We start from the raw sequence: 15,153 nt of genomic DNA, 5'->3' as shown, positions 1-15,153 counted from the left end.
CCAGGGCGTGGGAGTGCCTGGAAGCCTGCTCGCAGCAGGTGGTTCTTGTGTTACCCCAAGGTGGGGGGCTGCCCCAGTGTTTCCTCAGGTCGCAGGCTCTTGAGGTCCCTTTACACTTGAGTGATGCCCGCTGGAGCAGTGGGGGGCAGAGCTGGACCGCGCACTTATCCAGGACCTGCTCTGTGCTGAGAGCTCCCTCTGAGCAGCCCAGCGCCTCCCCCTGTGCAAACACTCCTGGTGTTTGCACACATGTGCACAGAGTGGTGCTGCCAGTCTTGGTGTGCTCGTCTGTCCCCCATGAACTGCGAGTCACCAGAGGGCTGAGACTCTTGGACCTGTGTCCCCAAGTCCAATCAGGGGGCCCTTCCGAACCTGGCATGCATTCTGCTCTGGAGACATGCCAGGGGCACCAGGCAGTGGGCTGGCTCCACACCTGGTCCTCATCTCAGTCCATGCCCCTGGGAGGATCACCGCGTCCTCTCCCGGAAGAAACTGAGGCAGAGGGTCCAGGGACCTGCCCCCAGGCAACCAGTCACCCGCCCTCCTTGGGTTTGAATCCAGGTCTCTGTGACCAGAAACCTGTATGCTCCATCACCTTGCAGAGAAAAAGTGTTAGTTTGATTGACCTACTTGTTCACTGATGGTGACAAAGAGAAAGCAGGAAACCAGTCTGCTCAGCCATCAGGGCCACCATTGACGGCCGGGCAAGGGAGCAGCTTTGAGTGGGGTTGGCAGGAGGGTCCAGGAGTGGCATGTCAGGTAGAGTCGCCAGCTGTGTGGGCAAGGCAGCTGGTGCCCAGCATCTGAGGTGTGACCGCGTCTCAGCAGACCCCTGCTGAGAAAGGAAAGGCTTGGTGGTATTAATCTGCAGGCGGTGTTTCTTCTCTGTATTTGCCCTCTAATTAAGAGCCTTGCAACAAAAGACAGGAAGAGAGCTAAGAGAAAGAGGTTCTTGTTCAGAAGCGTTCACTGCGTTCAGATACACTGCCTTGCGCACTCGCTTCTCTAAACAATCCCTCCCTTATGTTTCTGATCTTTCTTTGTGAGCTCTTTTGTTAACTATCTGGCAGTTTTTTATTCGCATTCTTTTGTTTATTTGCGGGATCTCAAAGAAAGCAACACCTCAGGGGATTTTCTCCTTGGTGTTCTTTTGGTTCTCTTCATTGTCTGTCTCTTGTCTGCTGTCTGGTTAAAATATCCACTGTCTTGACTGTGATGAATGTGTCACTTGTCTGTCGTTGTCCGCGTCTGTGGAGTTTACGCTCAGCGTGTGTGAGGTCTTGATCCATTTTAGGCTTCCAACAACTTAACTTACCAAAGGAACGATTTCCCAAAAAAACACGCTGAAACCACAGCACAACACAATCGCTCTTTCCTGGTTGACCATAAGCAGCATGTAGGTCATACGTCTTGAGGTTTAAAAGCTGTTTCTATATTCAGTGAAAACACACAGCTCTGGTCTGCAGTTGGCCCAGAGTTCCAGACACCTGTCCTCCCACCTCAATATTAGGGGGCTTCCTCTCCAAGTGTGGAGCTTTCAGGGAACAGTCTTAGACCACCGCAACGCTCAGTATCAGAAAAATGGATCCCTCACTTTCGTTACGCCTACTGTCCCTCATAATGGCTGGACAGATGTGCCTCCAGCATCTCAGTTCGAGGTGGGTGGAATGAATTCAGGCCTCCAGAGCGAGTTACAACTCTGGGCATCGGTTCCTTCTGCTCCCCTACGTTGTGCACATTCAGTGCTCAGTAGCCAGTGACCTCAACCAAGGACGCTTTTGTCCTTGTTCTTTTAAATTTTACTCGACGGTTCTCTTCGAAGAACATAACATTTAAACGATATCTTACTGTCTCACGTATAAAAATAAACGGAGAGCCAGACACTGATGAAAAGTGTCATGAATACAGTAAGACAAAGGCTCAGATGATAAAGAATCTGCCTGCAATGCAGGAGACCTGGGTTCAATCCCTGGATTGGGCGGATCCCCTAGAGAAGGAAACGGCAACCCACTCCAGTATTCTTGCCTGGAGAAATCCATGGGCAGGGGAGCCTGAAGGGCTACAGTCCATGGGGTCCTGAAGAGTCAGACACAACTGAGCGACTAACACACACGCACTTGCGTATAGTCATGTACAGGATAAAAATCTCAAAGGTTAATTACAAATATGCTGATTTTTGAGGGAAAATGTTGCTCCCATCACAGACGCAGTTTCAGGCGAGTCGGGCCGGGGGAGCTCACTGGCGTGGTGGCTGACCTCCCCTTGTGTGTCTCGTCCAGTGAGCCTGTCCGTGGGGCCCGGCGGCCCCTGCAGTGTGGACGGGGTCCCCCCCGTGCCATCGGAGGCCGAGGAGACCGTGTCTGTCGGCAGCTGCTTCGCCTCGGAGGACACCACCGAGGACTCAGGTGTGATGAGCTCCCCCTCGGACATCGTGTCCCTGGATTCCCAGCACGACAGCACGAAGTCCAAAGACAAGTGGGGCACGGACCAGGAGGACTGCAGCGACCAGGACCTGGCTGGGACGCCAGAGCCGGGCCCCCCGCGGAGCCCCCAGTGGGAGAGGAGCAGCTCTGAGAACCGGCGACGGAGGTGAGGCGCGGGCCAGCGGGGACGGGGGTCCACTCCAGCCTCAGGATGGAGCCACCCAGGGCTCAGTAGGGACCCCTGTGTGCCAGGCGCCCTCAGAGGTCGCCACACCCTGACTGGGGATGTGTTGCACCTGGTTCTGTCTTCATGCTATTTCTAGCTACTCAGGTATTTATAAATAATACTTAGTATCAGCTTTTCACTTTTACCTTTCATATAGACGGTACCATAGTCTGTTTCCACTCAGTATCATGTGTTTAAGGTTTATCCCTGGTGACGTGTGTGCCATTAGTCCACCCACTTATCCATCTCTTCATGAATGGACACTTGAGTCATTCTGGCTTTTCAGCCCTGGAGTCAATGAGCAAGTTATACAGATGTACAGATATAGTTTTTCAGAAGAGGAATCATTAGACCTTCAGAGAAAATTCAGCTTTTTGGAATGTTGGCAAATTGCTCTCCGAAATGATGAGCTGGTGCCCACGCCCTGCAGCTGTCCGTAGAGCCCTGCCCGCCAACATCCACACCAGTATGTGGGCCAGCGGGCGTCTGGATCGCTGCACTCCTGTAGGCACCGAGTGGCATCTCTGTGGATTTAAGGTACACGACTCTGATTGGTAAGGATGAGCGTCTTGTCACATGTATGCTAGAAAGTCAGTTTCCTCTTCTATGAATTGTCTTTTCACAGCCTTTTTTCAAACAAAATTTGGGGATGTTACTTTTTTCTTAATCATTAATGTCTCCTTAGTTATGTATACACAAAGAGTCTCTAATACTGTGGCTTGAATTTAGCTTTGTTTTATTTTATTGTATAAAAATGCTTTTGATTTGAATATTGTTGAATTTGTCCTCCTTCTCTGGAATGTATATGGTATTTGAATATTTGAGAGACCCTTCTGATACCGCAGAGGACTAAAGATTGTCAGAATGTCTTGTAAAAGCTTCAGTGTTGCTTTCTCGCCTTTGGGCTTCTTGTTCACCTGGAGTTTATTTTCAGGTGTGACATGAAGAAGGAATCTATTTCCCCACTGATTCCTAGTTCCATGTCAGTCCTCTATCAAGTTTCCATATACACATCAGTCTGTTCCTTGTACTCTTTCCATAGACTGGTTAACGTGTCTCTGCATCAGCGCCCTGTTACAATTCCTTGCTTCATTCATAATTAGAAAGTCAGGTTAATCCTCAGCATCTTATCCTTCTCTTTTGTTATTGAAGTATAGCACATTAGCTTCAGGTGTACAGTGGTTCATTTACGTATATACACACATATATTTCATTTATGTATAAGGCAAAGTCACTCAGTCGTGTCCGACTCTTTGCGACCCCATGGGCTGTAGCCTACCCGTCTCCTCTGTCCATGGGATTTTCCAGGCAATAGTACTGGAGTGGATTGCCATTTCCTTCTCCAGGGGATCTTCCCATCCCAGGGATCGAACCCGGGTCTCCTGCATTGCAGGCAGACGCTTTAACCTCTGAGCCACGTTTATATATGTATACACACATATATGTTATATGTATATACACACATATATATTATATGTATATACACGCATATATATGTATGTCAGTTCAGTTCAGTTCAGTCACTCAGTCATGTCCGACTCTTTGTGACCCCATGAACCACAGCACGCCAGGCCTCCCTGTCCATAACCAACTCCCAGAATCCAGCCAAGCCCATGTCCATTGAGTTGCTGATGGCATCCAACCATCTCATCCTCTGTCATCCCCTTCTCCTCCTGCCCCCAATCCCTCCCAGCATCAGGGTCTTTTCCAACGAGACAGTTCTTCACATCAGGTGGCCAAAGTATTGGAGTTTCAGCTTCAACATCAGTTCTTCCAATGAACACCCAGGATTGGTCTCCTCTAGGATGGACTGGTTGGATCTCCTTGCAGTCCAAGGGACTCTCAAGAGTCTTCTCCAACACCACAGTTCAAAAGCATCAATTCTTCTGCGCTCAGCTTTCTTTACAGTCCAACTCTCACATCCATACATGACCACTGGAAAAACCATTGCCTTGACTAGACAGACCTTTGTTGACAAAGTCACATCTCTGCTTCTAATATGCTACCTAGGTTGGTCATAACTTTCCTTCCAAGGAGTGTCTTTTAATTTCATGGCTGCAGTCAACCATCTGCAGTGATTTTGGAGCCCAGAAAATGCATGTGAAAGTAAAAGTGTTAGTCACTCAGTTGTGTCTGACTCTTTGTGTCCCCATGGACTATAGCTCCTCTGTCCATGGAATTATCTACACAAGAATACTGGAGTGGGTTGCCATTCCCTTTTCCAGGGGATCTTCCCAACCCAGGGATCGAACCCAGGTCTCCTGCATTCCAGGCAGATTCTTTACTGTGTGAGCCACCAGGGAAGCCCATATATGCATACACACACACACACACACACACACACACACACACATACACACATATACACACACATACATACATACACATACACACACATATACACACATATACACATACAGACACACACACACACAGACACACACACACACTCTTTTTCAGATTCTTTCCCCTTATAGGTTATTACAAAATATTGAGTAGAATTTGCTGTACTATATATACAGTAAGTCCATGCTGTTTATCTGTTTTATGCATTGTAGTGTGTATATGTTAATCCCAATATCCTAATTTATCCCCCACCCCCTTTCCCCTTTCATAATCATGTTTGTTTTCTGTGTCTGTAAGTCTCTTGCCATTTTGGAAATTAGTTAATTTGTATCTTTTTTTTCTTCTTTTAGATTCCACATATAAGCAATAGCATATGATACCTGTCTTTCTCTGTCTGGCTTACTTCACTTAATATGATAATCTGTTTTTTCACCTTTAAGATCATTTTAAGAGCCAATCACACAAGGTTTTGAAACATTAATAGAGGTAAAATAGGATTTTTTAAGTGTAAGTTGATCACCAAAATGAGTGAGTGCCCTTATATTTTTTGTTTTGTTTCTGCTTTGTCCAAGTGAACACTCAAGTCTCTGTGTGGTTAATCTAACTGTGGTGTCAATACTCTTTTATTTTGGTTTACTTTTAGCTATCAGTTTATCACAAGCATTCCCCTAGGTGGTTGTATACACACTCTCATAGTAAGGCTCTCTAATCTTAAGCAAAATTCCAAGACTGTATTTTATTAGACAGGAAATGAGAAGGTGGCAATTGGTCCCTTTTGCCTCTGGCCCATATTGGATACCTTGAACTGAGATTGGCCTGTTTGCAGAGGGAAATTATTTCATTTCCTTCATCATCCACTTAAATGTAAAGGAGAATAGCTTTCTGCTGCTGCTGCTGCTGCTGCTGCTAAGTCGCTTCAGTCGTGTCCGACTTTGTGCGACCCCATAGATGGCAGCCCACCAGGCTCCCCTGTCCCTGGGATTCTCCAGGCAATAACACTGGAGTGGGTTGCCATTTCCTTCTCCAATGCATGAAAGTGGAAAGTGAAAGTGAAGTCGCTCAGTCGTGTCTGACTCTTAGCGACCCCATGGACTGCAGCCCACCAGGCTCCTCTAGTAATCTTCAAAAGGGTCTGGTTGTTTTGCATGGGGCTGGTACACCTTGAGCTCTATATCTGACACTAATCAGATATGTTACTTCAGCACCGAGGGATGCTTATGCAAGATTCCTGGATTTCCTGGTGTTAACCCAGAGGTAGAATCTTGCTGACTTCAAGTATGATCATGCTGTCTGCTGCCACAGCCGGAATAATCACAGGGTCTTTGGAACCTGATGTTTTATTCAGAGAGGGGGAGCAGGTCATGTTTATCTGTCCTCTTCTCTGGGGTGCCGCTGAATTTGAGAGTAATGTGGAGGGGAAGGAGGGGGTTCTGGACCCTCACATACCCACATGGAATCCCACCACCACGGACTAGTTGCTTGGCCTTTGTGGGTCCACTTAACTTTGCTGAGCCTCGATTTTGCTTATACCTGGGCAGATAACGCCTTCTACCTCTCACAGGTGAGGCAGCTGCTGGGTGCCTGTGCATATGTTCGGTGCCTGCTGAATGACCATTGAGGGGGACCCACTGACTAAATCGTCACTGTTAGTTTAGGAACCGGAGCACCGTGAATTTTCATGGCACACCAACCTGCCGCTTTTAGGCTTCAGCGTCAAATGAAGATGACAGCGATCTCTGGGGCCCACTGCCCTGTCTGTGTTGTTCCTCTGTTTGCTCAGAGCTGGGATCAACTCTCTGCCCATTATTTTCCATAGAATGTCTATAGTTTTTCTTTTTAAAAACAAGAGTGATCTCCATTGACACACTAGGTGTACTCAGAGACTTCAGCAGGGTGTATTACATTTTTCTGTCCAAATGCATAACTTTATTTATCGATGTCAAGATTACTTAAAATCGGTGGCAACCATGTTAAGCAGGAGTTACAGACTCAGAGGTCACAGGGTGCAGGGAAAAGCACAAGTTTTCTCTAAAGAGTGCAAGCCCGTGGCTTCCTTCAGTTGTCACCTTGAGAGATTATAGAGCCGCTGTGGCTGGCTTTTAAAGAGAATCCAGAAATCTAGATTTTTTTTTTCTGTGGGATCTCCCAAATTTTAAATCTTGGAAACCATTTCAAGTATTCAGGGCCAAAAACAGAGAAAAACACACACATCTGTGTGCTGGGCAGGCAGGTCCCGGATGTGGGCTTCACGGAGTGCTCGACACCTCAGCACGTCCTGCTCTGCTCACTCATCTAGCAACTGCAGAGTCACTGTGATGATCTGGCTATCTCCTGGGATCTATCTCTTGAAACATAATTCTTCAGAATAAATTTTAGAACTTCTGTATTCTCCCCTTGAAATACAAGAGTATCAAGTCTCTTACAAATTCTGCAGCAAAGCAACCTATCTGAGTCCTACCTCTGCTCAGCCTCTAATGTCTTATAGAATGAGTTCCACTGAGCACTGTTTGCGAGATGCTGCCCTGTGTCATGCTTTGCCCCGTCATGCAGCACTTACACATACGCACCCCAGACAAAGAGGCTAGAGAAGCAATGCACTGCTCCTGAAAGTGATGCCTCCAGGCATGTGCTGTTTGGTCCTGTCCGCAGACGAGGGCATTGAGAGCCCGGCCAGCAAAAAGGCACCGAAGGCTGAAGGCAGAGGGGAGGGTTGGCCAGACTCTTGCAGGGGCTGACCAGTCCTGGGCCAGAGAGCATGTCAGGAGAGCATGTGTGATTCACAATGGAGCAGATGATTTCAGGTGTCCAGACTAGCCAGGGGTCAAGTTCAATGAGAAAAGAACCTATGCTCGGGATTTGACAGCTCAGAGTCAAGCTGAATAGTCAGAGAGCGGAGCCCACTGCTGTTCACAGAGGTGTGGTCTTGACCTTGCCCACCTAGAAAGGGCCCTATGTTGGAGCTCTGCCCCGGAGCACACATGTTCAGTGATTGGGAGATGCAGTAATAACAAAGAACATGATTTCCCACACTTGTGCTCCCAGGAGAAGATGGACAGGGCAACAGGGACAGTCGTGTATTTGCTCAAGCTGCCAGCTCCTCCCTTCCTGTACTGGACGCCCCTGGGCCGCCTGTAGAGAGGGTGGCCACTGGAAGGAGATGGTACTCTGATCTCAGTGCCTGCTGACGCTCCCTGAATCCGCCTCCTGGCTCCACCCTGCATGATTCTAACACCTGGCTACTACAGCTCATCCTATGGTGCCATTTGTGTCTCTGGGGACATGTTCTTCCTGCGATGGTCTAGAGCCTGGCTGTGATAGTGAGGCCTCTCGATCCTTGGAGTGCCAGGCCTCAGAGGCTCAGGAAACAGAAGTTACCCTGTGCTGTGACAGGCACAGCTGGGCCTCTGCAGGTGGAATGTGGGTTCTGATGGGTGGTGAAACCATCCCCACCAGACTCAAGCACCCCAGCTTATAGAATCTCTGGCATGGGACCTGTCCCCAAGGGGAAATAAGGAGTGTTTGCGGTTTTCAGCTTTGCTAGGGTGCCCTTTACTACTGTCACCCCTCTGATACACAGGGATTCATTAAGTATGGGAAGGAATGGTGGAATATCCTTTGTGACCTGCAAGGACCCCAGTTTGTAAGGTCTGTAAAGCTCTAGTTGCTGGACTGTTTCTCCGTCCTCTGCTGTCTGCTTTCTGCAGATAGCCCAGTCACGCAGACTTTTTTGGCTAGGGGTCCCACTTTGACAAATTGGAGGCAAGGATTGTTTGCTGCAGAGCTGCTGCTGCCTGTCCAAGGAGAGCCTGTGGTGTTGGCCTCAACTGAAAGCATTTTTCTTGAGCTGTTCAGTCCAGTGACAAAGTGCACAGCTCCTGCTCATGCACTTGAATTTGAAGTCTCTGCTCCTTGCAGTCATGACTACCCCTTCCTCAAGGGTAGCATTGGCTGGCCTCCAATTAATGCTGTGGCAGCGAAGATTTTAAATTGGAAAGTCTTGAGAATAAACACCAGTCTTCTAAAGAGAGCAAACATGAAGGCTTGGGAATGGCTGGAGTACGCTTTGTGTGCTGTGATCTGAAAATGATATGTTTTGCATCAAGTCCAATTATAATTTGCATTGCAAAATAAATCTATGCTCTCAGTTCAAATTTGACTCAGCAAGTGGGACGTCAAATTTCCAGAGTCTCCCTCTAAATGTATAACAGACAGTAAATAACCTGCTTCAGGAAGAATTCAGCCCATGTGGTGATGGCCTATCATCCTGAGGGCACCTAGGAGTGACCTCTTCACAGTCCTGCCCTGAGTAGGAGGCGTGACGCCCACAGACGCTCTCCTTCCCAACGCATCTTTCCTTCATGTATGATGCAGGCCAACTCTCCTCATACTTACAGAGCAACTCAACATGAAGACTAGAAAGTCCGTGGTCAGATTGCCTGGCATCATATCTGCCCTGAGTCAGTGCCTTGACCTCTCGCTTCTTGGAAGAAGAGCCATGACCAACCCAGACAGTGTATTAAAAAGCAGAGACATCACTTTGCCAACAAAGCTCTGTCTAATCAAAGCTATGGTTTTTCCAGTAGTCATGTGTGGATGTGAGAGTTGGACTATAAAGAAAGCTGAGCACTGAAGAATTGATGCTTTTGAACTGTGGTGTTGGAGAGGACTCTTGAGAGCCCCTTGGACTGCAGGAGATCCAACCAGTCCATCCTTAAGAAAATCAACCAGGAATATTCACTGGAAGGACTGATGCTGAAGCTAAAGCTCCAATACTTTGGCCACCTGATGCGAAGACCTGACTCATCAGAAAAGACCCTGATGCTGGGAAAGATTCAGGGAAAGAAGAGAAGGGGGCAACAGAGAATGAGATGGTTGGATGGCATCACTGGCTCAATGGAAACGGGTTTGAGCAAACTCAAGGAGATGGTGAAAGACAGGGAAGCCCGGCATGCTGCAGTTCATGGGGCTGCAAAGAGCTGGACGCGACTCAGCGACTGAACGATGACATAGCTGGCTTACCGTGTCGTGTTAGTTTCCGGTGACAGCGGAGTGATTCAGCCACACATATCTATTCTTTTTCATATTCTTTCCCCTTGTTTTTTCCATATTTTTCCCTCATAGGTTATTACAAGACATTAAGTGTCGTTCCCTCTGCTATACAGTAGGCCCTTGTTGGTTATCTATTTTATATATAGTGGTGTATGTGTGTCAAGCCCAAGCTCCTAATGTATTCCCTCCTCCTCTTTCCCCACTTGGTAACTGCGTGTTTGTTTTCTATGTCTGTGGGTCTTTTTCTGTTTTGTATATGAGTTCATTTATATCACCTTTTCTTTATAGATTCCACACAGAAGTGATATCATGTGATAATTATTGTCTAGTTTATGTCACTTAATATGATAATCTCTAGGTGCATCCATGTTGCTGCAAAAGGCATTATTTCATTCTTTCTTAGGTCTCTCTCTCTCTCTATATATATATATATATATACCATATACATATACATACTATATATATGCATATACATATGTATATATATATTCATACATACCAAATCTTGATTATCCATTCCTCTGTTGATGGGAATCTAAGTTGCTTCCATACTGTGGCTATTGTAAATACTGCTATAATGAACATTGGAGTACATGCGCTTCTTGAATTATTATTTTCTCTGGGTATATGCCCAGAAGGGGGATTACTGGGTCATATATTAACTCTGTTTTTCTATGTTAAAGAACCTCCATGTTGTTCTCCGTAGTGGCAGCAACCAATTTACATCCCCATCAACAGGGTAGGAGGGTTCCCTTTTCTCCACATCCTCTCCAGCATTTATTGTTTGTAGACTTTTTGATGATGGCCTTTCTGGCCTGTGTGAGGTGATACTTAATTGTAGTTTTGGGACTTGACCACTCACTTCAGTTTTCTTGTCAGTACAGTGGAGATCTACAGTACCACCCCCTTAGAATGGTGCCTGACATATTGCTAGCCTTCAGAAATTGATGGCTGGTTTTATCATTATTATCGTTGATGTTGTTTATTTAAAACTGCCTGAGGAAGGACAGAAACGATATACTGAAGAATCCATGTAACTGTGTCTACCTCTGACCATCTGCATGAGTTAATTGTTTATAACATCTTTGTCTGAAAAGAAACCATGCGCACACACGCGTGCGTGCATACCAGTCCCATCACTTCATGGGAAATAGATGGGGAAACAGTGGAAACAGTGTCAGACTTTACTGTTTTGGGCTCCAAAATCACTGCAGATGGTGATTGCAGCCATGAAATTAAAAGACGCTTGCTCCTTGGAAGAAAAGTTATGACCAACCTAGATAGCATATTCAAAAGCAGAGAGATTACTTTGCCGACTAAGGTCCATCTAGTCAAGGCTATGGTTTTTCCCATGATCATGTATGGATGTGAGAGTTGGACTGTGAAGAAGGCTGAGCACCAAAGAACTGATGCTTTTGAACTGTGGTGTTGGAGAAAACTCTTGAGAGTCCCTTGGACTGCAAGGAGATCCAACCAGTCCATTCTAAAGGAGATCAACCCTGGGATTTCTTTGGAAGGAATGATGCTAAAGCTGAAACTCCAGTAGTTTGGCCACCTCATGCGAAGAGTTGACTCATTGGAAAAGACTCTGATGCTGGGAGGGATTGGGGGCAGGAGGAGAAGGGGACAACAGAGGATGAGATGGCTGGATGGCATCACTGACCCGACGGACGTGAGTCTGAGTGAACGCCGGGAGTTGGTGATGGACAAGCAGGCCTGGCATGCTGTGATTCATGGGGTCACAAAGAGTCGGACACGACTGAGCGAATGAACTGAACTGAACTGAGATGGGGAGATGGAGGAGGCAATGGCACCCCACTCCCGTATTCTTGCCTGCAGAATCCCATGGACAGAGGAGCCTGGGGGGCTATACAGTCTATGGGGTCACAAAGTGCCAGACATGACTGAGCGACTGAACAATAACAAGACGTTAAGAGAGACAGAGGGCTGTCACCTCCTGCCTGCTTACAGGGATGCTGGTGGAACTAGCATTATCTCTAAACTCTCATGTTCTAAAGGCAGTCTTGCTGGAATCAGGCAGTTCATCTCTCGGTGTATCAATCTTGTGAAACTCTCACTCCTGGGTCTGTTTTGGGAACATTAGTTCCATAGGTATGCTCCTGCTGCTTCTAAGTCACTTCAGTCGTGTCCAACTCTGTGCGACCCCATAGATGCCAGCCCACCAGGCTCCCCCGTCCCTGGGATTCTCCAGGCAAGAACACTGGAGTGGGTTGCCAATTCTTTCTCCAATGCATGAAAGTGAAAAGTCAAAGTGAAGTTGCTCAGTCATGTCCGACTTAGCGACCCCATGGACTACAGGTATGCTATAAGGAGTAAATGAGAGAGATTGGGTAAGTGGGTATCAGGCTCTGTTTGTCAACAGTAGATCACACTGAAATCATGTTCAGAGGCTCAAAAGACAGAAACTATAGCTTCTCTGGGGGAAGCATGTCTCCCTTAAATGTCCACTGACCGCCTACCCTCCACCTAGCAATCACTAAGCTCCTTCTCAGCCCCCACCTCTTTGTGAGTGGTGGGCATGAGGGCTGTGGAAGAGAGAAACCATGCCAGTGTCTGCAGGGCTGATGGTTTCAAGACATTTATGGAACTGAGCCTGCAGGTCGTGGGTGGAGGGACTAGAAAGTGGCTCTGCTCCTGGCTTTGCAGCCCTAGAACTTTGTAACTACAGGAGCCCTGTGACCTAGCGGCATTTAGAGATATCTTATACTTTCTAGAACTCTGCAACTTCTTAGCTCTAGGAAGGAACTTTGTGACTCTAGCAGCATTTAGAAACATTCTATATATTCTAGATCCTGAAACTTCCTTAACTGTGAGAACTCTGTGACCACAGAAACATTTAGATATATTGTATACCTTCTAGAACACTGCAGTTTTGTAACTAAAGGATCTTTATGCCAGCAAGAGCATTTAGAATCATTTAAGCATCTGGTCCCATCATTTCTTGGGAAATAGATGGGGAAACAGTGGAAACAGTGTCAGACGTTATTTTTTGGGGCTCCAAAATCACTGCAAATGGTGAGTGCAGCCATGAAATTAAAAGACACTTACTCCTTGGAAGGAAAGTTATGACTAACCTAGACAGCATATTAAAAAGCAGAGACATTACTTTGTCAACAAAGGTCCATCCAGTCAAGGTTTTTCCAGTGATCATGTATGGATATGAGTTGGACTGTGAAGAAAGCTGAGCACCAAAGAACTGATGCTTTTGAACTGTGGTGTTGGAGAAGACTCTTGAGAGTCCCATGGACTGCAAGGAGATCCAACCAGTCCATTCTAAAGGAGATCAGTCCTGGGTGTTCTTTGAAAGGACTGATGCTAAAGCTGAAACTCCAGTACTTTGGCCACCTCATGCGAAGAGTTGACTCATTGGAAAAGACTGATGCTGGGAGGGATTGGGGGCAGGAGGAGAAGGGGACGACCAAGGATGAGATAGCTGGATGGCATCACTGACTCGATGGACGTGAGTCTGAGTGAACTCCGGGAGTTGGTGATGGACAGGGAGGCCTGGCGTGCTGCGATTCATGGGGTCGCAAAGAGTCTGACAAGACTGAGCAACTGAACTGAACTGAACTGAATACGTTTCAGAATGCTAAAACTTTGTAACTATACTAACAAAGGAACATTTAAAAACATTTAAGATGAGGGCAGGGAAGGGACTATGCTGTGGGTACAGTGGCTACCATACTAATTAAAAAATAATGTTAAAGTATTTAATGAAAAGTAATCTTGCTTATTATTTTTCACCTTTTTAATGTGATTACAAGAAGATTTCAAATTACGCATGTCTCTCATATCACATTTCTACTGGACACCATTGTTGTAGAACTCTGAAGCTTTGTAAATAGAAGGCCATTTGTAAATGGAACGCGGAAGTTAAGCATATATGACTGTCATCAACTGTATATTTTCCCAGGCTTCTTGCCTTTAGTTTATCAAGTGATTGTTTTGAATTCCCATGGGTGGTTTTGGTTGTCGTCAGCAATTGAATTGCTAGCTGAAAAGGACATCTTTTTCCTCTCAGACTTCTTTTTTTTTCCTGTGACTGGATAAATTATTTAAAGAAACTTTCCTAGCCACATCAAAAAGAAAATGATTTCATGTGCTGGAGTGGGGAAGGTCTGCGCACACTCTGTTTTCTCTCTGATATAAACAGGGAAAGAAGGGAAGGCGCCTGTTTGCCTGGGCGCTGCTGGCTCTCCTGCGGGAGCGGGTGCCAGCCCATCACTGGCCCCGCCCACTAAGGGCGGCGGCCTGCTTCCCCCAGCCCCGCCCCCGAGGCTGCTCCGCTTCCTGGGAGTGCTCCCGCTGCACGCGGCAGCACCGTCCTCCGTCCCCTTGTGTTCGGCGGCGGCTGCTTGTCCGCCACGGTGTTCTCTGTGGAGTCACCTTCCGTGGGAGGAAAGGCTACTGGTGATGTTTATTCAACACGAGCAGCTGGTATCAGAACGTCTGCACTGCGTGTTTGCCCTCACTTTCTTGGTCTCAAGCCAAAACAAACTGTCAATAAGAAACCTATATTAGAAACCGGAGTGTGTGCTGGGCATGAGGAACGATGCCCGGGAGAAAAACACCTGTGCAGCTGACTTTCAACTAAAAAGAGGCTGTGGTGTTTCTGGCCAACTGTGCCTCTTTGGGACACATCCTAGGGCTCTCCTGCTAAGCCCGCAGAATCTGCCCTCCAAGCCCAGGGACCCGGGTGCTTCTAGCTTGTTGTTACAGAAAGAGAGGAAGGGTTATAATCAATTAGAAGTGGATGGGGTGGGGGAGGAACGAAAATCACATTCTGCTAAATCTCTCCTCGCTGAAGCTGTATGTTTGAAAGCAAAATAGATACATCACCACTGGTATCTTTGGGCCAGAAAATCCGTTCATGCAGAAGCCCAGAATCCAGAGAGTGGGGGCCCCCCTCTGCCTTGCGTCGGGAGGGCACCCGCTGCAGAAGGGAAGTGGTCACAGGCCTCGCCTTGCTCTACGCCAGAGCTGCTTGGCATCCTTGGGAGAAGCACCAGTCAAGGACCCGGGTTCCCTCCCTCCAGAGCACTCCCAAGGCCGGTGGCTTATGTCGATGTCCATTTTCTCCTCCTGGAC

At 47.2% G+C, this 15,153-nt stretch overlaps 1 protein-coding gene across 1 annotated transcript in view; it reads left to right on the top strand.

The window, feature by feature from the left end:
• Window positions 1–15,153, top strand: part of COBL (cordon-bleu WH2 repeat protein) — a 296,580-nt gene that overhangs the window by 259,695 nt on the left and 21,732 nt on the right. The window contains exon 9 of the mRNA XM_018047457.1: window positions 2,280–2,589. Within this exon, the coding sequence (XP_017902946.1) occupies window positions 2,280–2,589 (310 nt within the window). The remainder of the gene's footprint in view (window positions 1–2,279; window positions 2,590–15,153) is intronic.

Source organism: Capra hircus, chromosome 4 (assembly GCF_001704415.2).
Source record: "Capra hircus breed San Clemente chromosome 4, ASM170441v1, whole genome shotgun sequence".
Taxonomy (NCBI): domain Eukaryota; kingdom Metazoa; phylum Chordata; class Mammalia; order Artiodactyla; family Bovidae; genus Capra; species Capra hircus.
This window is presented reverse-complemented; position numbering and strand designations above follow the sequence as displayed.